At 44.8% G+C, this 25,208-nt stretch overlaps 1 protein-coding gene across 5 annotated transcripts in view; it reads right to left on the reverse strand.

Annotated features, from left to right (window-relative positions):
• Positions 1-510: 510 nt before the first annotated feature.
• Positions 511-25,208, reverse strand: part of SLC35D2 (solute carrier family 35 member D2) — a 62,194-nt gene continuing 37,496 nt past the window's right edge. For all 5 annotated transcript variants that reach the window (XM_007969897.3, XM_037998698.2, XM_037998699.2 and 2 more), the window contains 5 exons: positions 23,862-23,954; positions 16,775-16,842; positions 4,040-4,118; positions 1,780-1,862; positions 511-1,137 (listed from right to left, as the gene is read on the reverse strand). In XM_007969897.3, the coding sequence (XP_007968088.2) occupies positions 1,038-1,137; positions 1,780-1,862; positions 4,040-4,118; positions 16,775-16,842; positions 23,862-23,954 (423 nt within the window). In that variant the 3' untranslated portion in view covers positions 511-1,037. The remainder of the gene's footprint in view (positions 1,138-1,779; positions 1,863-4,039; positions 4,119-16,774; positions 16,843-23,861; positions 23,955-25,208) is intronic.

Below are 25,208 nucleotides of genomic sequence, written 5' to 3' on the forward strand. Positions count from 1 at the left end.
ACAGGTCAGTGCTTAAATGCTAACAGGACTACCCGGGCGCAGTGGCTCACGCCTGTGATCCCAGCACTTTAGGAGGCCAAGGTGGGCAGATCACTTGAGGTCAGGAGTTCAAGACTAGCCTGGCCAACATGACGGCCAAACCTCGTCTCTACTAAAAGTACAAAAATCAGCAGGACGTGGTGGCAGATGCCTGTAATCCCAGCTACTCGGGAGGCTGAAGCAAGAGAATCACCTGAACCCAGGTGGCAGAGGCTGCAGCGAGTTGAGATTGTACCACTGCACTCCAGCCTGGGGGATAGACTGAGATTCTGTCTCAAAAAAAAAAAAAAAAAAAAAAAAACAGGATAAAGCCTGAGTATTTTTTTTCCCTATTGAGTTACTTTGTAGCTTTCCCCAACCTCCAGTCATAAAGGAGTTTGGAATTGTCCCTTCAAGGTGACACATTCTGCTACATTGTGAATGACGGACACTGTTTTCTGCCTTCAATAATACCACATGATGAGGCATACATAGAAATGATTTTTTATTTACTTTGATGATTAGGAAAAGATACCAACATAGCTTTCATCAAAGCTAACAAATTACTGGCAGTTAACTAATTTTATTAGAATAAAGACATGTCTGTTTAAACTGAAACCACCGGCCCTTTGCTTTGGCTGGGACCTTGCGAATCACGGCCAAGGTGCTGATCACAAAACAGTCACCATCACATCAACCTCCTGCCAGCACAAGGCACAGAGATGCCACGAAGGCCCCGCAGGTCCCTAGAAGAGCAGCTGGGGCTCCACCTACCGAGTCCCAGTGGCTTATTTTGAAAAGATTTGCTTTCCACCGGTAAGGCGTGGCCCAAGTACATTTCTCGGGACTGCCATTGGCTCATCGTGCATGCATATGAGGTAGTTCTCTTTGCATTTTGCAGATGCTCTTGCTTGCCCAGGGGGTGGATGTCACGAATCTGAAACCTCTGGCTTCACATTCCCACTGGGAATGCCCCCCGGCCCCCAGTCACAAGTCAGTCTCCAATCCTGCCGCAGACTCTAGCTCTTCAAATCCAAACGGATGTTTTCTTCATCCACAGGTTTCGGTTTTAACTGGCTGCTCAGTGTTAAAAAGGAGTATCTCAAGCCCCCCGCCATGCTGAAAGGAGAAAAAAAAAGTGAAAATAAATGACGGGGAATTTCCCAGGGGCTCCAACAGCCGTTGCTGGCGTTTTTATCAATACAGCCTGCTTCACGCGGAGGGAATTATTCCAGTATCTGTGTTTCTCCTCAAGTTTGTGGATTGCTTGATGAGAATGTCCCCTCTTATTTACGAGCCTTTGTCATCAAATCTAATGCAGAACCTCAGAGAGAAAATAAGCACTTGGTTTTTACTGAATAAACTACATACCCTTAGCCTTAAATAGTATCCCACTGCTGAGACCCCAAATGCCTTTCAAAGCTGGGTTAGTCCACACCCCCTGCTTGCCAAGCCTAGTGGTCACAAAGGTTAACACCCTCCACTTCACAGGAGGGCAGAGAACGCAGGGGCCTTCTGTGAGGAAGACAGGTGAGCTAAATTCCGATCCCAGCCCCACAAACTGTCATCACACATGTCCCCATGGATCTGCATGAGGATGAACCCAGGGATGAAGTAAAATTATCGTAGAAATTAGAATGTCAAAACGCCTCCCGGCTTAACATGAAAGACTTCTCTAGGCTCTTTTGCTTCTTACATATTAATCGAACTGTTTACGGTTCTTGTTTTCCCAAAGCGAGTCCATTAAAAATTCCCACTCACCAAATATTTAATCCTACAAAGTTTAACAAAGAGAAAATGTAGTCTCCACCGATTAACATCCCAATGTAGGCAACGGATACATTCTGCAGAAAAAGAGAGAGGATTCGTCATTTTAAAAGTAAAATGTTTAGGGGAAAATATAAATAGTAAAACCTGAAACTAGACATTTTAGTTACTTTGCAAAGAGACTTGTACATAGGGATATTCACAGGGGGCTGAAAAAAATAAAAAACCATTACAGGCCAGGAATGATGGCTCATGCCTGTAATCCCAATACTCCGGGAGGCCAAAGTCAAAGGATCACTTGAGCCCAGGAGTTTAAGACCAGTGGGGGCAACACAGTGAGATCCCATCTCTACAAAAAATTTTTTGAAAGTAGCCGGACATGGTGGCACATGCCTGTAATCCCACAGGGACTGAAGTGGGAGGACTGCCTGAGCCCAGGAGGTCAAGGCTGCAGTGAGCTACATGCCACTGTACTCCAGCCTGGGCAACAGAGCAAGACCCAGCCTCAGAAAAATAAATAAGCCATTACATATGGGGCTTACTAAATGAATGCAGTAAATTATGGTCTGATAACAACAGAAAATTGTGTTATTCTCTCCCCGTTCCAGTTGGCATGCAGGCGAAAGAGGAAGAGTGGGGCTATCATCAGCTTGCCAGATCCTAACTCTTTACTATCATTGGGTAGTGAGGTTTTCCGGGGTTTTTTTTTTTTTTCTTTTTTCTTTTTTTTTTTTTTCAGACAGAGTCTTGCTCTGTTGCCCAGGCTGGAGTGCAGTGGCACAATCTCGGCTCACTGCAACCTTTGCCTCCCAGGTTCAAGAGATTCTCCAGTCCAGCCTCCCAAGTAGCTGGGACTACAGCGCGCCCACCACCACACCTGGCTCATTTTTGTATTTTTAGTAGAGATGGGGTTTTGCCATATTGGCCAGGCTGGTCTTAATTCCTGACCTCAGGTGATCTGCCTGCCTCGGCCTCTTGAAGTCCTGGGATTACAGGCATGAGCCACTGTGCCTGGCCTGTTTTTCTTTTCTTTTTTTTTTTTTTTTTCCAACCCTGGGCACTGCAGATTGTGCACTGGACACTACACTGCAATCTGTGGGCACACCAGGGCCAAGTAGTGAGTTAATTGTCTTGATGGTAAACTTGAGCAGAGTGGAGACAGTCAATTCCAGGCCATGCTCTGCCCCGTGCATTCTAGGAGACTCTGGGCAGCCAAGGGACAGGTGAATTCTTGAAGCAGGCGGTGTTTTTAAACACTCTAGGACGTCATGTGAATAGAAAAATGAAGCAATTATGGAATAGAATCCAGAACACCTCTCCTGCTGTTCATTCACGTGCGTGTGTGTGTATTCAGATGCATCCACACACACAAACACCCACACACCAGCCCACAAGCTCACCGACCTCACCACACAGCAGCCCACAAGCTCACCGACCTCACCACACAGCAGCCCACAAGCTCACCGACCTCACCACACAGCAGCCCACAAGCTCACCGACCTCACCACACAGCGCGCACCTCCACAAGCTCACCGACCTCACCACACAGCACGCACCTCCACAAGGGCTCCACTTCTCAGTGGGCAGGTTCTCCCAGAAAACCAAATTATGGATCACAAGGTGTCTTACTCATCATTGATACCTGGGTTTTGTTTTGTTTTGTTTTAGCTTTTTACTTCATTTTCCCAGACCCACCCCTCCAAGCCACCCCCAACTTAAAAGTTGTAATTTGTCTCTCCTTCATAAATTAGCAATCTGTCCCTCTATTCTATGCAGTAGATTAGAAGAGTAAGATGGGGCCGGGCTCAGTGGCTCATGCCTGTAATCCCAGCACTTTGGGAGGCTGAGGTGGGTGGATCATGAGGTCAGGAGTTCAAGACCAGCCTGGCCAACAAGGTGAAACCCAGTCTCCACCAAAAATATAAAAAATTAGCCAGCTGTGGTAGTGGGCGCCTGTAATCCCAGCTACTCGGGAGGCTGAGGCAGGAGAACTGCTTGAACCAGGGAGGTGGGTGCAGTGAGCCAAGATTGCACCACTGCACTCCAGCCTGGATGACAGAACGAGACTCTGTCTCAAAAAAGAAAAAGAAGAAGTAAGATGGGATCACACAGGCCCAGCTGAAAAGGTCACAGCCCTCATTCTTACACCACCACCACCACAACCAACAAAATCAAATCCGGCCTTCAGCGGAAAATCTGGATTCACAGTCCAATCTTTGACTCAGTTGTTCCTTCCAAGGCTCCATCCACTCACCTTGATGGCTCCAACCACTGCTGTCGTCAAGGCTGAATTGTAATAGCTGCACAGAACCGTGGAGTACATCAGCAGAAACCTGCAACAAGGAAGCAGACACTGGAGTGTGCATCTCACTACGCTGGGGAATAATAAATAGGTTAAGGCCAGCGGTGACCCCCACACAAGCACTTTAAGCAAAGAAAAAAGAAACACATATCATAAAGGTTTTGTAACCCACACCTTAAGATATCTTGCTATTGGTCTTATGACAGGAAAATGGTCCAGCTGTGAATTAGCTAAACCTTCTACTTAAGGTATCCTTCTCATTTTCTCTGTACATTTCCCCTGAATGTTTCCACAACCTGGGGGTAAGGAGAACAAGGTTTAACGACCTGAAATCTCTCATTTATCAGCATGTTAAATGAAGTTAAGACTCTGAGTTTTTGTTTTGTTTTGTTTTGTTTTTTGAGACGGAGTCTTGCTCTGTCGCCCAGGCTGGAGTGCAGTGGCCGGATCTCAGCTCACTACAAGCTCCACCTCCCAGGTTCACGCCATTCTCTGCCTCAGCCTCCCGAGTAGCTGGGACTACAGGCGCCCGCCACCAGGCCCGGCTAATTTTTTTGTATTTTTAATAGAGACGGGGTTTCACTGTGTTAGCCAGGATGGTCTCGATCTCCTGACCTCAGGTGATCCACCCGCCTTGGCCTCCCAAAGTGCTGGGATTACAGGTGTGAGCCACCATGCCTGGCCGACTTTGAGTTTTTAATCCTCTGTGCATCAGAATCACCTGTTGCACCTTTTTTTGTTTGTTTGTTTTGGTAGGGACGCAGTCTCACTCTGTCGACCAGGCTGGAGTGCAGTGGTACAATCTCGGCTCATTGCAACCTCCACCCCTAGGTTCCAGCAATTCTCCTGCCTCAGCCTTCCGAGGAGCTGGGCCTACAGGCTCATGCTGCCATGCCCAGCTAATTTTTTTTGTATTTTAGTAGAGATGGGGTTTCACCGTGTTGCCCAGGCTGGTCTTGAACTCCTGAGCTCAGGCAATCCGCCCGCCTTGGCCTCCCAAAATGCTAGGATTACAGGCGTGAGCCACTATGCCCGTCTGCCTGCTGCATTTCCAACACACAATGAACGATGCCTGGCAGAGGTTCTGCTTCACATGGTTTGAGGTGGGGCCCTGACCACGCATGAGATGAAAGATCCTCAGGTGATTCTGACCTGCAGCCAGAGAGGAGGACCCCTGGTGTCGGAAGAGAAAATCAGCTGAGTGATTGCTGCCTTCAGACAGAGGAGATTGAAACAGATGCCACGTGTGGATAAGGCTACTGTACCTGTTACCAAAGTTAACTCAGGCACTTAACATGACCGTAGGTATTGATACTTACTTGCCAATAAAATGATACAGCCTTGTGAACAAGCACCCGACAAGAAAACACATACACAGGTAAAGAATGCCAAATCCAGTCAGGTAAAGAAGTGAGCTAATTCCAGTCAAGCCATGATGGAAATTAGCTGCAACCTCACCTAAGCTGCAACTCAGATCAGATGATGAAATGTTGAAAGGGAATACAAACCGGCTGAGAAAGAAACATGGAAGGTCCAGGGAGAGCATAACATGTGTGAGATGTGAAAAGCTAAATTCCAGGTCAGGTTGGACACGGTGACTCATGCCCATAATCCCAGCACTTTAGGAGGCAGAGGTGCGTGAATCGCCTGAGGTCAGGAGTTCCAGACCAGCCTGGCCAACATGGTGAAACCCTCTCTCTACTAAAAATACGAAAATTAACCGGGCATGGCGGCACATGCCTATAGTCCCAGCTACTCGGGAGGATGAGGCAGCAGAATTGCTTGAACCTGGGAGGCGGAGCTGAGATCATACCACTGCACTCCAGCCTGGGTGACAGGGCGAGACTCCGTCTCAATTAATTAATTAATCAGTCCCAGGTTGAAGGCAGGAACTTGGATTCCCCATTGACAGAAGCGAACTCAACTCTAGCAAAGGGCTCAGTGCACCTGTGCTTGGGTAAGCACAGAATTTATTGAATTCTAGAATCCTGCTAGAATTTAACATTCGGTCTTGGTCCTAGGCTAAATCTCTGGTGGAGATCACGGTCACAGACCTTCAACATAACAACCTCTGTTGGCCTGAGTGTGTTTATTACTAAAGGTGGCAGAGGGAAAAAATCAGAATATCAAGCTTTACAAGTTGAAGAATAAACTTAATTTCAAACTTAAATTTTGTAATCTTTGGAATACTGTGTGCATTATAATTAAAACAATTTGAAAAGTTAAAGAAACTCTTGGTTCTAATTTGAAATATATAATTGATGTTAGACTTGCAATTTTAATTTGAAAGAAGAGTGTTGAAGTCTCATCAGAATTTGAATTTTTTTTTTTTTTTTTTTTTTTTTGAGACGGAGTCTCACTCTGTGTCCAGCCTGGAGTGCAGTGGCGCAATCTCGGCTCACTGCAACCTCTGCCTCCCAGGTTCAAGCAATTCTCCTGCCTCAGCCTCTCAAGTAGCTGGGACTACAGGCAAGCGCCACCACACCCAGCTAATTTTTGTACTTTTAGTAGAGACGGGGTTTCACCATGTTGGCCAGGATGGTCTCGATCTCTTGACCTCGTGATCTGCCCACCTCAGCCCCCCAAAGTGCTGGGATTACAGGTATGAGCCACCGCGTCTGGCCTGAATGTTTTTTAAGAAGCTGATTTACCCCATTTCTAAATTTGGTTTATTAGATTTCAAACAGTTGCTTAAGTACAGAAAGCAATCTACTAGCTTTGTTAATTGGCCTCAGGGGTTGGAATTGCTGAAGAAAAAGTAGGCAGCTCCCATTTGTAAAAGCAGTTGAAAATGCTTAAATTATTTTAATTCACTAAGCTGTAAATGGAACTGATTTACAGTACATTGTTTAGGGGATTTTAATCAGTTAAACTTGAGTTAATAAACTATTTATCAAATAACGAAAGTAAATGTTCTTTTATAGAAAAATTGTTAGCCTTATAAATAAGGCAATAATATTTGTAAGTTGAACTTTAAGGCTTAAGAAAAAAAATCCAAATTTCGGACGGGCATGGTGGCTCATGCCTGTAATCCCAGCACTTTGGGAGGCCAAGGCAGGCAGAGAGTGAGATGATCCTGGCCAACATGGCCAACACAGTGAAACCCTGTCTCTACTAAAAATACAAAAAATTGGGTGTGGTGGCAGGCACCTGTAGTCTCAGTTACTTAGGGGGCTGAGGCAGGAGAATCGCTTGAGCCCAAGAGGCAGAGGTTACAGTGAGCCAGGATCGCACCACTGTACTTTAGCCTGGGGGACAAAGCAAGACTCCGTCTCAAAAAAAAAATCCAAGTTTCTCAAATTGTTATAATTTTAATAAATCTAACATTAATTTAGATTCCCAGGAGTTATAAATAATCCTATTTATGCATAAAATGAAAAAATTTGAAAACTCAAACTGATGCCACTGAGTGCCTGCTCTGCCAGGCCCTGGCCATCGGAGGGGACCATCCCATTCACAGCACCTGCCCCGGAGCCGCTCAGACCCAGCTGAGAGGAGAGAGCTGCGCAGCAGCAGTAGCACAGCACAGGGCCCTGGAGCCGCTCAGACCTAGCTCAGAGGAGAGAGCTGCGCAGCAGCGGGAGCACAGCACAGGGCCCCGGAGCCGCTCAGACCCAGCTCAGAGGAGAGAGCTGCGCAGCAGTGGGAGCACAGCGCAGGGCTCAGCCCAACGCAGGGGCAAGAGAGGAGCTTCCTGCAGGCCGCGTACGCACCAGTGCAGCCTTCAACCAAGGACAGCATGGATGTTCTTTATTTCCACTTTTGCTTTAAAATTCCAACTCCAGGGTTCCAGTCATGCAACATTTTCTCCACCCTACGTTTTTTTTTTTTCTTAAAAAAGGGTTGGGGGGAACCTTATCTCTTGACAAGGTCTGCCTGTATTACCCAGGCTGGACATGAATGCCTGGGTTCAAGGGATCCTCCCACCTGTCTTCCAAGTAGCTGGGCTTACAGATATGTGCCATCACACCCGGCTCCATCTTAGTGAAGCCACCTCAGCCTGCATTCAGAATCAGAAGACATCACGGATCTAAGATCCCAGCACCCGTCTATCATGAGTGTGGGTGACGAGGACATCACTCACCAGCTGGGCTGCGCCAGGGAGGAGAACCCCTCCCTAACATTCTGGAGTGAGCCTCAATGAGCAGCCATCCTCCTTAGCAACAGATAGGCGGCTAGACGAAGAGCTGCACTTCTGTTTTCTTTTCTGTTTTTTAAAGACAGGGTCTCACTCTTTTGCCCAGGCTGGAGTGCAGTGGTGTGATCATGGTTCACTGCAGCCTCCACCTCCCAGGCTCAAGCAATCCTCCTACCTCAGCCTCTCAAGTAGCTGGAACTACAGGTACACATCACTAAACCTGGCTAATTTTTAAATTTTTCTAGATACAGAGTCTTGCTGTCTTGCCCAGGCTGGTCTGGAACTCTGTAGCTCAAGCAATCCTCCCTCCCCAGCCTCCCAAAGTGCTGGGACTATAGGCATTACCCCACTCCCAGCTTGCACTTCTTAATATACCCACTAGATGTCCCCAGAGAGGGCAAATATAGAACCACTGGGCTCAAAGTCGTAGTATATTACATTTTTTAAAAGAATCTATTTCTATATGCAAAAAACCACTTGTATAGTTCTTTGGCCAAAACCAAGACTCTGAACTAAAAGAACCTTCGTTAACTCAGTACTCAGTACAAGAGAAACCACACCCCTTTTAATACTGAAAATATCAACCTCCACATGACTAGCTTTGGTTTTACTATCTGTAGATTAATAAAATACAACAATATTTAAAAGTATTGCTGAATTCTTAGTAACCTTTCTTTCCATTCTATATATTTTTCAGACAGGGTCTCACTCTGTCACTCAGGCTGGAGTCCAGTGGCACAAATCACAACTCACTGAGCTCAGGTGATCCCAGTCTCTGCCTTCTGGGCTCAGATGATCCCAGTCTCTGCCTTCTGGGCTCAGGTGATCCCAGTCTCTGCCTTCTGGGCTCAGGTGATCCCAGTCTCTGCCTTCTGGGCTCAGGTGATCCCAGTCTCTGCCTTCTGGGCTCAGGTGATCCCAGTCTCTGCCTTCTGGGCTCAGGTGATCCTCCCACCTCAGCCTCCCAAAGTGCTGGGATTACAGGTGTGAGCCACCACGCCCAGCCCGCTCTGTATTTTGAAGTCATGATATTATCAGTGTACATTTGAAACATAACAGCACATACATCTGATGCACATTTATTCAGACAACACAGGCCGGCTGAGTGTTCTGCTTCTAGGGCCCCCAGGGTGGAGGTGCCCAAGTAGAAACTCCTGGACCAGAACCTCGGCTCAAAGGTTTCTTCTTCCTGTTCTAAAAACAGCACAAAAATAACTGCCTTACCCAACATTGAGGCAGTCACAAACAAAACTCAAATGACCTAGTTTACACCTTGTTACTGATTACTGTTCCCTGCCCCAACAAATATAGAAACTCAACACAAACGTTCAAATATTCACAGGCCACTTTTGCATTCCTTCCACCATCCACAATGGTACCCAAGCACATCATTCTCTTATAATTCCAGATTTCAAAGAATTCCAAGGAACCTCATCCTCATCATCTCTGGGAAGAACTCACTCCTAAGAACTCATAGAGTGCCAGCCTGGGCAAACTCCATCTCTACTAAACATACAAAAATTAGCTGGGCATGGTGGCTGGAACCTATAATCTCAGCTAATCAGGAGGCTGAGGCAGGAGAATCGCTTGAACCCAGGAGGCAGAGGTTGCAGTGAGATGAAATCGCGTCACTGCATTCCAGCCTGGGCAGAGTGAGACTCCACCTCAAAAAAAAAAAAAAAAAAAAAAGACATTATTTATATCTTTTAAGGGACAGAAATTCTACAACATTGAATAATTTGGCAGGAGAGATTTACATATACACACACACACATACACATATACACTTATATATATATAAATACACACTTTTTTATATACATACTTTTTTTAGAGACAGGTTCTCCCTCTGTTGCCCAGGTTGGAGTGCAGTGGTGCCATCATAGCTCACTGCAGCCTCAAACTCCTGGGCTCAAGCAATCCTCCTGCCTCACCCTCCTGAGTAGCTGGAACTGTAAGAACATGCCACCATATTTGCCTAACTTTTTTCTGTAGAAATGAGTTCTCATATGTTGCCCAGGCTGGTCTCAAACTCCTGGCCTCAAGTGATCCTCCCACCTCAGCCTCCCAAACAAAGCGTTGGGGCTACAGGCATGAGCCACTGTGTCCAGTCTAGATTTCTTATATTTCTCCCCTGCATTTTCACATCTCTGATCTTCAGAACACTCCTGCACTGGTACCTGGAGAGTGGCTGTGGTCCGCGGATTGTGTAAGCATACGCTGTCCATTTGCAAGTTTGATAACTGCTCAGCCACTGCAGTTAAGCAATGTTCTGCTTTCGCGGCACCAATGATAACTAGCCTTTAAACTTCTATCTTTCACAGCCCGTTTGTGAGAGAATACTTTCACGGATCTCTTCTGTTGTGTTCTTAGGAATACAGTAGGAAGGAATGATATTTGGCTTCCTCAATAAAGGAATCTGTATTAGTCAGGGTTCCCCAGAGGAATGGAACCAACAGAATACACAGGTATAGATATATGAGAGGGGATTTATCAGGGGAATTGGCTCCCACAATTATGGAGGCTAAAAAGTCCCAAGACAGGCCATCTGCAAGCTGGAGACCCTGAGATGCCAGTAGCATGGCTTAGACCAAGTCCAAAGGCCTCAGAACGAGGGAAGCCTTTGGTGTAACTCTCAGTCCAAGGCCAAAGGCTTCCTGACCACAGACTGCTGGTGGAAGCCCTGGATTCCCAAGGCCAGTGAGCTGGGAGTTCTGATGTCCAAGGCAGCAGAAGAAAGTCTGTCCCAGATTTCAAAGAGGGATGGATTCGCCTTCTGTATTTGATCTCTCCGCGTCATGGCCAATTGGCTGGTGCCTGCCAACCATGAGGGCAAATCCTCCCCACCTGGTCCACTCAGACTTGCACGACAATCTCCTGTGGGTTTCCACACACACGTACACACATAGACACACAACTACAATAAAGCTTCACTGGGCTCCCAGGTACTCCTCAATCCAGTCGAGTTGATACCTGAAATTAACTCCACAATTCCCCCTGCTTGTCAACTTGGCACCCACAGCATCGTCTTAAACCATACTTAAGTTTCCAAATGAAGACAGTAACAAAGTAATTTTGTTATTTAGTTGCATCCACCTGACATGAGGCAACTATCCTGCATACAACCGAAATACACAATCCCTTCCCCAGAATTCAGCCTTCAGGATTTCAACATTTGAGACTCTACTCTTTCAGGATTATAATTTTTGGAAGTTAGATCTTTTGGGGGTTATGGCATTCAGGATAGTGTTGTGAAAGGAAAATTAAATCTCAGAACCCCAAACTCACGAGGCCAAAGGGAGAAGTTAAGTCTGGAAACTGAGTCACACAAAAGCCTTCCATTCTGTTCCTCTATAGATAGCTGCAAAGAGAGAGGGCCACATATCTCCCCACGTGGCCTCCCTCACAAATTGCTCACAAGGAACTTCCTTGCAGGTCCCAAAATCTTCACCCTAAAATAGAGTTCTGCTGAATTTCACCCTGAATTTTTTTTTTTTTTTTTTTTTTTAGACGGAGTCTTGCACTGTCACCCAGGCTAGAGTGTAATGGCACAGACTTGGCTCACTGTAACCTCCACCTCCCGGGTTCAAGAGATTCTCGTGCCTCAGCCTCCCAAGTAGCTTGGATTACAGGGGCACACGACCACGCCTGGCTGATTTTTGTATATTTAGTAGAGACACGGTTTCACCATGTTGGCCAGGCTGGTCTCGAATGCCTGACCTCAAGTGATCTGCCCACCTCGGCCTCCCAAAGTGCTGGGATTGCAGGCTTGAGCCACCATGCCCACATGATGATGTAAATTAATAGCTTATCTTAAACAGGTACTGGGCAAAGACAGAACTAGAAATCATCCCTCTGCCCACTCCAAGACAAATGCGTGATTGCCTCCTTCTTCTCCGTATGCTTGCTTTTATCTTATGTAAAATGCAGATTTGCTGAAAGTCAGACAAATGAGTAATTGTTCTTCGACCTCTCCTTTCACATGTAACATGTGGATTCAGTGAGCACTAATCCAAATCTTGCAAGAAGGTAGGACTCACTCACCTTACAAGAATGTAACCTCTCACCTCCTGACATACCCTCCCTCCCTTTTTTTTCTTTCCCTCTGCCCCTCCTGCCACCCTTTCCCCTTTAAATATTGAAGTCCTCAAAATTCTCCTTGGAAAAAGCACAGGCCACAGATCCTACTGTGACTTGTGTCTCTTTTTCCCCAAGTGCATCCTCAACCTTGGAAAAATGAACCTCTAAATAGATTGAGACCCATCTCAGACACTCTGGTTTATAGCCGGGGTCCCCAAGCCCTGGACCACGGACCGGTACCAGTCCACAGCCTGTTAGGAACCGAGGTGCACAGCAAAAGGTTAGCAAGCATGACCACCTGAGCCCCACCTCCTGTCAGATCAGGAGGCATTCGATTCTCATAGGAGCGCAAACCCTACTGTGAACTGCACATTTGAGGGATGTAGGTTGCGTGCTCCTTATGAGAATCCAATGCCTGATGATCTGAGGTAGAACAGTTTCATCCCAAAACCATCCTTACCCATCCTCCAGCCATGGAAAAATTGTCTTCCAAGAAACCAGTCCCTGGTGCCAAAAAGGTTGGGCACTGCTGGTTTACAGCGTCTTTCAGGACTATGGTTGGCACTGGCCCTTTCACCTTTCTATTGGCTTCTTAACAAAACATTTCAAAGTGTAATAATTTTTAAATTATATTTTCAACTCGGAATAGAGGTTTGGTGGCTGAAAAAAAGCAAGCCTGAAATGCAAACCTGAAAGCGATGAAAGCAAGTAAGAGGCTGAGTGGGCTCGCGTGGAGTCTGGAGTTGCGGTGTGTGTGTTACCCTAAGACATCCCTTAGCACCGGTCAGGAGAGAAGAGACAGCCCGAAACCAGCAGCGGTGCCCAAGGCCAAGGAGGTGCTGGGAAGCTCACTACGGAGATGCAGATGATCAGATCCTAGCGTACTTTGAAAAACTGCAAGAAAGCAGGATTCTGAAAAAGCCGCCACGCCAAAATGGAAGTCTCCTCACAGTGCAATTTCAGACTGAAAACTTCACCATTAAAGGTAAAGTTCATGTTGGCCGGGCGCGGTGGCTCAGCCTGTAACCCCAGCACTTTGGGAGGCCGAGGTGGGCGGATCACGAGGTCAGGAGATCGAGACCATCCTGGCTAACACGGTGAAACCCTGTCTCTACTAAAAATACAAAAAATTAGCCGGGCGCAATGGCGGCGCCTGTAGTTCCAGCTACTCGGTAGGCTGAGGCCGGAGAATGGCGTGAACCCGGGGGGCGGAGCTTGCAGTGAGCCGAGATCGCACCACTCACTCCAGCCTGGGCCACAGAGCGAGACTCCATCTCAAAAAAAAAAAAAAAAAAAAAGAGTATGGAATTGTAGACAGATGGGGTCAAGCCTCTCATGGATAAGCCCTGGAGAGTGACAGCTCACAGCAAGGCTGTCCGCCCTCACCCACTGAGGACAGCTGACCTCAGAGGGTCAAATTCTTGATTTCCTTCATGGAATGGTTAAACAGTAAAGTGCATGTTAAAAACAAAAAACAAACCAAAACAGCCAATATGTCATCAAGTTTACAATGACATGAGAAGACTTCGAATCTCTGCTCTACTGTTCACAGAGGAATACGGGCTTAGCCAGGGAAAGGAGCTAGCCTCAGTTTGTGTACTAAGGGCTGACTTCTTATTTTTCGATGAGAGAGAAAAATAAGAGATGGTTTGACAAAGGATGACTCACAAGCATGGCTTAGATTTTTTTTTTTTCCCAAGGTTAAATGTTCTCAGTCAACAACGGGGAAAACTACAGGTATTTTACTAAACTTACGCTTCCAACAATGGCTAAGTGCTCTAAGGCAGTGGTCCCCAACCTTCTGGCACCAGGGGCTGGTTTTGTGGAAGACAATTTTTCCATGAATGGGGGAGAAGTTTGGCTTGGGGCCAAACTCTAGGGGGACGGGGGGTACTGAGCCCAGACTCTCAAAAGGCCTGAAGGGACCAAAATCTGGGGCAACCCCTGGCTACCAGCAGAAGCAAACACAGCCTGTCCCTGTGGAAAAGTGTCTCAAATTCCCAATTTCAGCTCACGGGGCTGATCCAAACGGGCCAGGTGTGGTGGCTCATGCCTGTAATCCCAGCACTTTGGGAGGCCGAGGCAGGAGGATCACCTGAGGTCAGGAGTTTGAGACCAGCCTGGCCAACATGGTGAAACTCCGTCTCTACTAAAAATACAAAAATTAGCCAGGTGTGATGGTGGGCGCCTGTAATCCCAGCTATTCAGGAGGCTGAGGCAGGAGAATCACTTGAACACAAGAGGTGGAGGTTGCAGTGAGCCAAGATCATGCCACTGGACTCCAGCCTGGGGGACAAAGTGAGACTCTACCTCAAAAAAAAAAAAAAAAAATTAAGCAAAATGCTCACAATCACAGGTCACCAAACACAGAAAAAAGCAAACCACAATGAACATCACCTGAAACAAAAAACTACATACTTAAATTCTCAAGAGCTGCAGATGCTGGGACTGTCAGATACAGAATACAGAATAGCTGTGTATGACACTTAAAGAAGTAAAAGGCACAGTCACAAGATCACCAGTAAGAGTATTCTAAATGAACAGGCACGCTTGGGAAAAAACTGTGGAACTTTTACAAAGAAAATATAAAATTGGGCCGGGCGCGGTGGCTCAAGCCTGTAATCCCAGCACTTTGGGAGGCCGAGACGGGCAAAAAAAAAAGAAAATATAAAATTGTTCAAATCAAAAACTCCACCAACAGGTTAAACATTAAATCAGACACAGCTAAAGAGAGAACTAATGAATGGAAGAGACACATAAATGTTTTTACTACATGTGACTACATCACTGCAATTGAAATCGAGTTTGAGAATGGAAGAGCGTTGATCAAAGAGGTCATGAGTTGTCTTAGTTCACCTACACAGAATGAAAAGTGTGGCCGGTGGAGAGGGAATGCATCTTCCTTCACAGGAAAAGTCATTTGATGAGTAATTCCCTGCTATAGGAATTCAAGGCCCCTTCAGTATGGGAGAAGGTACCAGGGCCTGTATTGGAAAGAACCCTCCATCAGGAAGGATCCTCCCAAGATTTCCAACAGTGTTGCCTCTGAAGAAGAAAACGACAGTGTTGGAGGCAGGGAAGAATGGAAGGGAGCTGGTGTTTCCTATTTATTCTTTTTTTTTTTTTTTTTTTTTTGAGATGGGGTCTCCTCTGTCACCCAGGCTGGAGTGCAGTGGCATGATCGTGGCTCACTGCAACCTCCACCTCCTGGGTTCAAGCGATTCTTCTGCCTCAGACTCCTGAGTAGCTGGGACAACACGTGTGCATCACCACACCCAGCTAATTTTTGTATTTTTAGTAGAGATGGGGTTATGCCATGTTGGCCAGGCTGGTCTGAAACTCCTGACCTCAGGTGATCCACCCACCTCTGCCTCCCTATTTATTCTTTCATACCTTTTTAATGATTTCCTGGTTGCATGTATCACCTATTCATGCAAAGGGATTTTTAAGTCTTTAGAAGATTGAAATAGACACAAACTATATGGCCTCTTAAGAAGAAGATATACCTAAAGAAAATGTCAAGAACAGGGCTGGACGCAGTGGCTCACGCCTGTAATCCCAGCACTTTGGGAGGCCGAGGCGGGCGGATCACGAGGTCAGGAGATTGAGACCATCCTGGCTAACACGGTGAAACCCCTTCTCTACTAAAAATACAAAAAGTTAGCCGAGCATTGTGTTGCACGCCTGTTATTCCGGTTATTCGTGAGGCTGAGGCAGGAGAATTGCTTGAACCTGGGATGCAGAGGTTGCAGTGAGCCGAGATCGCACCATTGCACTCTAGCCTGGGCAACAAAGCGAGACTCCATCTCCAAAAAAAAAAAGAAAGAGAGAAAGAAAATTTCAAGAACAAAATAGCCTAACTGTTGGACCATACAACAGCCTGGACATCTCTCTTTGGAAATTTTCCTGAATATAGCAGGTGTAGCACTATAGGAAAAGGCTGTCATAGTCACATCATTATGTGAGGAAGGCATCTTGAAAAACTAACGACATGGTGACAAAGACGAAAACATATCACTGCCAGGCCTGGAGGCAGGAGCCCGGAGTCCCAGCTGATCAGGAGGCGAAGGCAAGAAGACTGCTTGAGCCCAGGAGTTTGAGTCCAGCCTGGACCACACAGTGAGACTCCATCTCTTAAGAAACAAAAACAAAAAAGTCCTCAGCATTGAGCTTGAAACGTCAGCTGACTTCATTTCAGACAAACTTTCAGAAATCAATAGGCAACATCGTATTTTGGAGGAGAAAGGACATTAGCATGACTTTCAAAAACAAGAGTTGTATGCTTGCTCCTGGTCTTTCAGGCTGGGTTTCCAGGTCTCCTGGGTCCCTGCCACTGCTGCAGGGGTACTCTCCAGAGAAAGTCAGAGAAACACAAAGGAATTCTGACAGAATAGACAGAAGGCATATCTTGATGTGACTTGTCAAGAGATATTGTCGACCAATGTCCCTACTTATCTATGGTTTCTTACCCCAAAAAACAGGAAAGAAGAAACTGTAGGATAAACAGAACATTCTTCCATTGGTTGAATTCAGTAGCCTATTATTAAAAAAGAAAAAAAGTAATGATTAGGTTAATGATACTGCAGTTTAAATTTACTGGTTTTACTAAACTGCGTTTTGATGCAGGAACCATCTTCCCAAACAGAAAATATAATGCTAAAAATCCTGGGTGATACTAGTTGGGTGACATTGGGCAAATCTCTTTTCTTCCCTGAACCTCAGATTCATTTTACAAAATGTAGATTATTTTAAAAAAGGAAAGCCTTCCTCAAAAGGTGGATGTAAGGACTGAATGAAATTGTTTAGGACTATGCTGACGGTCAGCACAAAATCACAACTGCTATTATCGCTGAGGCTATCATTGATTCACTGACTTTACACACCTTTACTAGTTTAATTTGTGGTCCCAAATTCAAGGTTGGGTTTATTTTTTGTAAATAATTTTAGAAGAAAGTTGATTATCTCTCTCTTTTTTTTCTTTCTTTTTTGAGACCAGGTCTTGCTCTGTCACCCAGGTGTGATCATGGCTCACTGCAGCCTCTACTTCCTGGGATTAATCAGTCCTCCCACCTCAGCCTCCTAAGTAGCTGGGACTATAGGCACAGGTCACCATGTCTGGCTATTTTTTTTTTTTTTTTTTTTTAAGTAGAGACAGAGTCTCGCCATGTTGCCCAGGCTGGTCTCAAACTCCTGGGCTCAAGTCATCTGCCTGCCTTGGCCTCCCAAAATACTGGGATTACAGGCGTGAGCCACCAAACCCAGCCAAAAAGTTTATTCTTAATTAATAATGTAGGCAAGAAAAGTTTAAGGTCATAAACTGTTTTCAGGAACTTGCACATGCTTAGGAAGTATTGTGAACAAATAAACTATTATTTGCTACTTACAAAGCAATCAAGTAATTGGGGTGGAGGAAATGGTAGACAAAGAAGTTTAAGTCTTCATTTCTGGCCGGGTGCGGTGGCTCACGCCTGTAATCCCAGCACTTTGGGAGGCCGAGGCGGGTGGATCACCTGAGGTCAGGAGTTTGAGACCAGCCTGGCCAACATGGTGAAACCCTATCTCTACGAAAAATACAAAAATTAGCCAGGCACAGTGGCAGGGGCCTGTAATCCCAGCTACTACAGAGGCTGAGCCAGGAGAATCGCTTGAACCTGGGAGACAGAGGTTGCAGTGAGCCAAGGTCATGCCATTGCACTCCAGCCTGGGGAACAAAAGCAAAACTCCACCTCAAAAAAACAAACAAAAAAGACTCAATTTCTGCTCTCTGGGGATTTCATCCTTAGCTGAGAAAATTAAATTAACCCTCCTGAGGAGACAAGAAGAAGGAGTATTTTCTTCATGGTTGGTTCCCTACTTGTATCCAAAAACAATTTGAACGTGTCTGAAGACTGCCCGTAAGTATGTGCTCTGTAACAGGATCAAATAGAATCAAATATAAGTTCCACTCACTTTCTAGTAAGCAATACTTTGTTAGCCAAGTTTTAGAAACTATGTATTTAAAATGAAATCTTTTAAGTTTATAGTTCAAATTTTTAAACTAGAATTTAAACTAGAATTCTCTTCTCCAATCGGGACCATCTTGTCACATTTCACTGTCATTGTTTCATTAGTAATGCTTTGCCCACTTCACTTATCAAAAAGATACACATTACAAAAATTAGCTGGGCATGGTGGTGTGCAGACTTGTGGTCCCAGCTACTGGGAAGGCTGAGGTGGGATGATCACCTGAGCCTAGGAGATGGAGGCTCACCATCAGTGAGCCGTGATGGTACCACTGCACACTCCAGCCTGGGCAACAGAGTGAGACCCTGTCTCAAAAAAATTTTAAAAAAAAGGTTCACATTAAGTGTTCCTAACTGTTGAAACTGGCTGATGGGCATAGATGTGGAGTTTGCCACATCCCTCTGTCTCCTTCTGTATATGTTTGACAATTTCCTTGCATCCTAACACTTTTTGTTAAATGCATACTTGTGAAAGAAAAATATAATAAATAAAAATCTGTCTTACCAGCAAGCCCCAAGCTAATCAAAGGAGCAGAAAACATCCAAGAGAATTAAAGCCGAAAAGTTTACGCTTAAGGCAGTCAAAGACCAAAACAAAACAAAACCACAAAAATCATGGGAAACACTTACTGTCTGAAATTAAAATAAAATTGGGAATAAGACAAATACGTAAGTTTTAAATTTCAAACCAAGGGTAGAAAAACATCTCTTTTCTCAAAGAGCTAAAAGTATTTATGCAAACAGTAAAAAATCAATCCATCCATTAATAAGAAATAAATAAAAACTATATATGTGTTCCTGAGACAACAAAATCCATTGAGAGCTATTTTGTGACTCTCATAAAAATATTTAGATTCTTCACCAACCTAACTTTTTTTTTTTTTTTTTTTTTTTTGAGACAGAGTCTCCCTCTGTCACCAGGCTAGAGTGCAGCAGCACCATCTCGGCTCACTGCAACCTCCACCTCTCAGGTTCAAGCAATTCTCCTGCCTCAGCCTCCCGAGTAGCTGGGACTACAGGTGCTCACGACCACACCCAGCTAATTTTTGTATTTCTAGTAGAGACGGGTTTTCACCATGTTGGCCAGGATGGTCTCGATCTCTCGACCTCGAGATCCACCTGCCTCAACCTCCCAAAGTACAGGGGTTACTGGCATGAGCCACCATGACCAGACCCAACCTAAATTTTTATAGATTTTAGTTTTATTTCCTTAATAATGATAAGACTGTATTAGTGGCATTTTAAAAATAATGTAGCATGACATTTATTTTTAAAAAGAAATAATTAAAGGTAAATAACAATAAAGCCCTTCTTCCTTTAGACTTATTGTGGGAATATGAGTCTTTTTCACTTTGCACTCAGGGTTTTTCAATCAGGGGAAAAAAAAAGTCCCATTCTTTATCCCTGTTCGTCAACTGTAATATACTAGATGTACTTTGAACCTACTGCAGTGATTCAAATAGTGAAGAAAGTTCACCCGCTGAGTATTTTCCAAGGGCCTAATTTGTTAACAAGAGAAGCTGTCATCTCTGACTTTGTTCATCAGAGATAGAATCGAGGCACTATTAATAGATCTATTGACTGTGTAAGTCCAAAGTCTGGGCTTGAATTCCCAGAGGAGTGAGTCACACATACACGTTTACCACAATCTCTGATCCTCTCCATCGCTCCTAGTCCCAGTTAACCAGGAAAAATAACTCATCGAATTTCTTTCCATTAACAAGAGAAGTTCACATTTTGCTCTAATTCATTAATCAGCTTTCACAGTCAAACCAAACTCAGTAAACAAAAAGCAATTTTATATTACAGGCTAACACACCTAATTACATACATTCATTTCTTTCTCTTATTTGGTTTGCAATCTAAAATGAATTCCGCCATGGTCAAAAGGGACCAATGGGAAGAAATTTGCCCTGATTCAATGTTAGTAGTGGAAACCTCACTGTTGTTTTTTTTTTTTTTTTTCCCTATGGAGTTGATGGCTTTTTCTTACAGATTACAGTGAGTGTCTCATATATTTGGCATCTCTTATCATACAATACTTTTTAAACTAGTTAAACTTGGCTGGGCGCAGTGGCTCACATCTGTAATTCTAGCACTTTGGAAGGTGGGCAGATCACGAGGTCAGGAGTTTGAGACCAGCCTGGCCAACATGGTGAAACCCCGTCTCCACTAAAAATACAAAATTAGCCGGACATGGTGGTGGGCGCCTATAATCCCAGCTACTCGGGAGGCTAAGGCAGGAGAATCGCTTGAACCTGGGTGGCAGAGGTTGCAATGAGCCAAGCGATCTTGCACTCCAGCCTGGGCAACAACAGCAAAACTCTATCTCAAAAAAAAAAAAAAAAAAAGTCAAACTTTTGGGGTTGGGTGCAGTGGCTCACACCTGTAATCCTGGCACTTTGGGAGGCCAAGGCAGGCGGATTACCTGAGGTCAGGAGTTCAAGACTGGCCTGGCCAACATGGTGAAACCCCATCTCTACTAAAAATACAAAAAATTAGCCAGGCACGGTGGTGGGCACCTGTAATCCCAGCTACTTCGGAGGCTGAGGCAGAAGAATTGCTTGAATCTGGCAGACGGAAGTTGCAGTGAGCCACGATCATACCACTGCACTCCAGCTTGGGTGACAGAGCAAGACTCTGTCTCAAAAAAATAAAATAAAATAAATAAACATAAAGTATATGTTAGGTCTCTTGTACTTTATATAAGTGAGGGATATGTTTTTCACACATGAAGGAGAAAGCAAACATTTTTCATATACAAATAAAGTAAATGAGATGACAGTGGAGGATGTGTTTCTAGAGCCCAGAGTGCCTGGACTGGCCACCTGCTATTCTTGGGAAGATACTTAAGCAGGATGCCCTGGATGCTTTTCCTATACGACAGGAATAGTAACAGGACCTTCTCTTCCGTCGTGGAAATGCAGTCAGATAATTCATGAACAATGCTTTGAAAAATGTCTGACATCATAAGCCCTCGACAAATATTAGCTATTATTATTATTACATGAGAAAGTAGAATTCTGCATGATAATCATTACAGGCACGTAGCAGCTTCTGAAAACACCATGCTACAAGTTTATAAGCCAATGACTTTGATATGAGAACACATATTTCTTCTGAAACAATGTTATAAATTATTAACATAATACACCTAATCTATTTTACTCATCAACTACCTAAAATTCAGTTTCTGGTCACTATGCCTTTCATAGCGTTGTTCCCATGGGGAAATATGCTTTTAGTCCCAATGAGGTGTTTTAACAATTTTTAGGAGTTTCTAAATTTCTATTTCTGGAAAAAAAATTATCTAAAATACCAGAATTTCAGAACAGATAAAACTCCAGTGATAAAAAAAAAAAAAAAAAAAAAAAAAACCTCACTTCTATAATAATGAAAGGAGACAAGCCACTAGAATCACTCATGAAGACTTTGTAATTTTTTTTTATTTTTATTTTTGGAGACGGAGGCTTCTCTGTCAGCCAGGCTGGATTACAGTGGCACAGTCTCAGCTCACTGCAACCTCTGCCTCCTGGGTTTAAGTGATTCTCCTGCCTCAGCCTCCCAAGTAGCTGGGATTACAGGCACCTGCCACCATGCCTGGCTAATTTTTGTATTTTTACTGCTAAAAATACTCTCTACAAATTGGGTTTCATCATGTTGGCCAGGCTGGTCTCGAACTCCTGACTTCAGGAGATCTGCCTGCCTCAGACTCCCAAAGTGCTGGGATTATTGCCGTGAGCCACCACGCCTGGCCAAGAGTTCATAATTTTGTTTTGTGTAACGTTGCTGGCACTGACTCAGTTTCAAATTGATTGATGGTAGCTGAAACACAAATACTGTGTTTTCAGATATCCTGCCCTGCTCATTCTTCCTAGAGAGGGGCAGGTGCCCGCTTTATCTTCCAACACGGAATTAACAGGGAGGCCCAGGTTCACAACGTTCTGATTAACCCGAAACAGAGAGCTCTTTATCCAGATTGGTGCCACGTGGTGGTTTTCCATATAAACCCACGGAAATGGCAGTTTGTGCCCGGGGACGAGGCTGCTCAGCCCCTCTGCTGATCCCTCCTTCTGGGAAGAGAACTGGTCAAGTGAGAAAGTCCAGCTAACGAAAGAACAATGAGCTGCCCAGGAGTCCACAGCAACCTGCAGCCTTCAGAGTCACTCAGACCCTAAAAGAGCTGCCAATGGGATTGACTTTCAGCTGGTGGGCAACACGCACCCACGCTGACTGCTCGACATGGAAACACCGCCCTGGCCGTGGGTCAATGGGTGCGGCCCCAGCCCCAGCCCCAGACCAGCAATGAGGGGGTTACCGCCTGGCCAGTCAGGGCTGTGTCTGGAGTCGAGTCTGTGGGTGCAGGTCCCGCCGAGGAGGGTTTTGCCCATCGCATCTCGTTTCTCACACTCACTTGCACATCAGCAAAATTCTCAGAGGCTGTGTGGCCTGCGACTGCCTGAAGAAGTCTGGTGCCGCTGGGGCACCAGATGGAGGTGTCGCTGCCTCATGAAACCCCTCTTACCCACTCTCTGCCCAGCTGCCCCTCACTGGCTGCACCCTGGAGGTGGCCCTGTTCACTACAATAAGCAAAGTTGCTGGGTGGGACAGGGTGAAGCACTCCCCTTAGGAAAGTCAGGGCTCACCAATTATTATGCGGATTCCTCAGCTAGCGAAAGAAAGGGGTTGCAGTTGAAGGAAGATGGTTCATGTCCCTCAGGTTTTAAGCCATTCACTGTTGACTTGAAGCCACCGGATGGGCTATTCCTATTATATAGGAAAAGTATCTAGGGCATCGTCTTGCACCCTTCAGGGTGGCCACTGGAGCTGTCACTATAGTGAATGTTCACATTTCCTAAGAGACTTTGCCTCCACCGCTCCACTGGGCCTCAGATCTTACCACTAATTCACCATTTCATTTGTCTCTCACCAGCAGCAGATCGGGTTTCAGGGAAAATGCTGAAAGAACACCACCTTCCCAAAATTCAAATGTGGATCCTGGGATATTTAGAGGTAAAATGGCGTGACGGCTGGGATAGGTTTTAAAACACTCCAGGGAACAAAAAAGTGGGGGTGGATGAGGACAGATAAAATAATATGGCAAAATGCCAAAGTGTTGAAGCTAGGTGGTGGGTCCGTGACTACTCATTGAATTATTCTATTTTGTGCACGTTTCAAAATGTCCGTAATAGAAAGTAACAAATAAATAAACCTATTTTTTGAAATGATCAAAATCCCCTTCTAGGGTAAGTAGCTCTCCCAGGGTCCCACATTAGCAAAGGGGGATATGGAACTCAAACTCAGATTTGTATTGTTGTGTTCCAAAAAGTTCCAAGTCCACAGTTCTTGGCACTCCTTGATATGTGGCTAAGGCTAAATGCCAATGCAAGGGTAGTGCCAAAAGATTACTAGGGATATCAAACATCTTGTTATCATGTACCCTCCTGGTAGTCCCAGCTACCTTTACGCGTTTTATTTCTGTGCATACCAAATGTTAAATATTAAACATGTTAAAGCCTGCTAAGGAAGACTGTAACGATTGCCATCAGCTCACCTGCTGCAGGTCTCCAGTGGAGACACTAATAATAAGAGTTGGAATAATCATGAAGCAGGCATTGTAGAAGAGCACTCCGTATTTCCCTAGCTCCTGCAAAAACAAAAACATAAAAACCACTCAATTTTAGAAACATGACGCATAGATTTCCTGGAGCCATTTATTCAACTGCATATTCATGCAAAGTTAGAATATGCATTCTGGGCAACTCTACTGGAATATTTTCAGCAAATTTCTGACATAAAATGCTTCATTTTGAGGGTACTGAGATTTTGGAATAAACATTTGTTTTACACCAAAACTACAGAGAAAACACGCATGGCAGTGGAAAGCCTCTAGGGTTCCATTCATCTCCAGCATTCTAATTGTGTGGGGTTTTTTTTAAGCACATTATTCAAAATGGGAAATCTGGAACAAAATAAAGAACATTAAAAACGTGAATATAAACAAAACTCTTTAAAAACATCTGCTGTTTCCGTTAAAGGACAGCAGCATTATACATTTACTTTCATTAAAGTGGCCACACCACTTCACCACTTTCAAAAAAGGATGACATATTGTGATTTTGCAAAGACAACAAACCTGTTTTTGTACAACTGCTACCGTTAAAAAAAAAAAAATGGCCATGCAGGGGGAAAAAAAAAAAAAACAGTGCAGATAAAAAAAAAAAAAAAAAGCTCATAGAAATAAGCCTGTTGGTCAGAGTGAACTCCCTCATCCAGCACAAAGAGCTTGGAACAAAGAAACATATGCCTGACTCATCCTCTGGGGCTTCCTGTAACAGCTGGGGGTGGGGGAGGGATGGGGCCTCCACGTGACAGGCAGCCACACAAAAGCAAAGCTCCTCTGCCCCAGCCCCTCATCATCAGAAGCAGCAGCTATTGCTGGACAGGACCTTACAAATTATCCATTGCAGTCATTTCACTCCACAGATGAGGAAATTGACGTTTGGAGAAGTTAAGGTTCAAAGTCACAACAGCCAGTAAGTAGCAAAACTTGTGTCTCTAACCCACATCTCCAGACTCCAAACTAGTGCTCTCAGAACATCCTGACCCCTGACCTTGCCTTGGTCGTTGATGATGCCAGTAAAAAAGTTAGTTTGCCTTTCAAATTAATCCCTTTTTATATATTCTGAGTGTGCATCTAAACTAGTAGCTTTTCCCATCCTATCTCATTTTCACCCAAAATTTTGCAAATAATAACTTACACAGACAAGATAATTGAAAATAAATTAGTAATCTACACGTCATATTATATAAATTACATGACATGCCACTGTACACATTCATTTTCGTTTTTCATATAATTCTAGGGCCCAGATGACAAAGCCAAAAAGCCATAGGCAAG

This window comes from Chlorocebus sabaeus, chromosome 12 (assembly GCF_047675955.1).
Source record: "Chlorocebus sabaeus isolate Y175 chromosome 12, mChlSab1.0.hap1, whole genome shotgun sequence".
NCBI classification, from domain to species: Eukaryota; Metazoa; Chordata; class Mammalia; order Primates; family Cercopithecidae; genus Chlorocebus; species Chlorocebus sabaeus.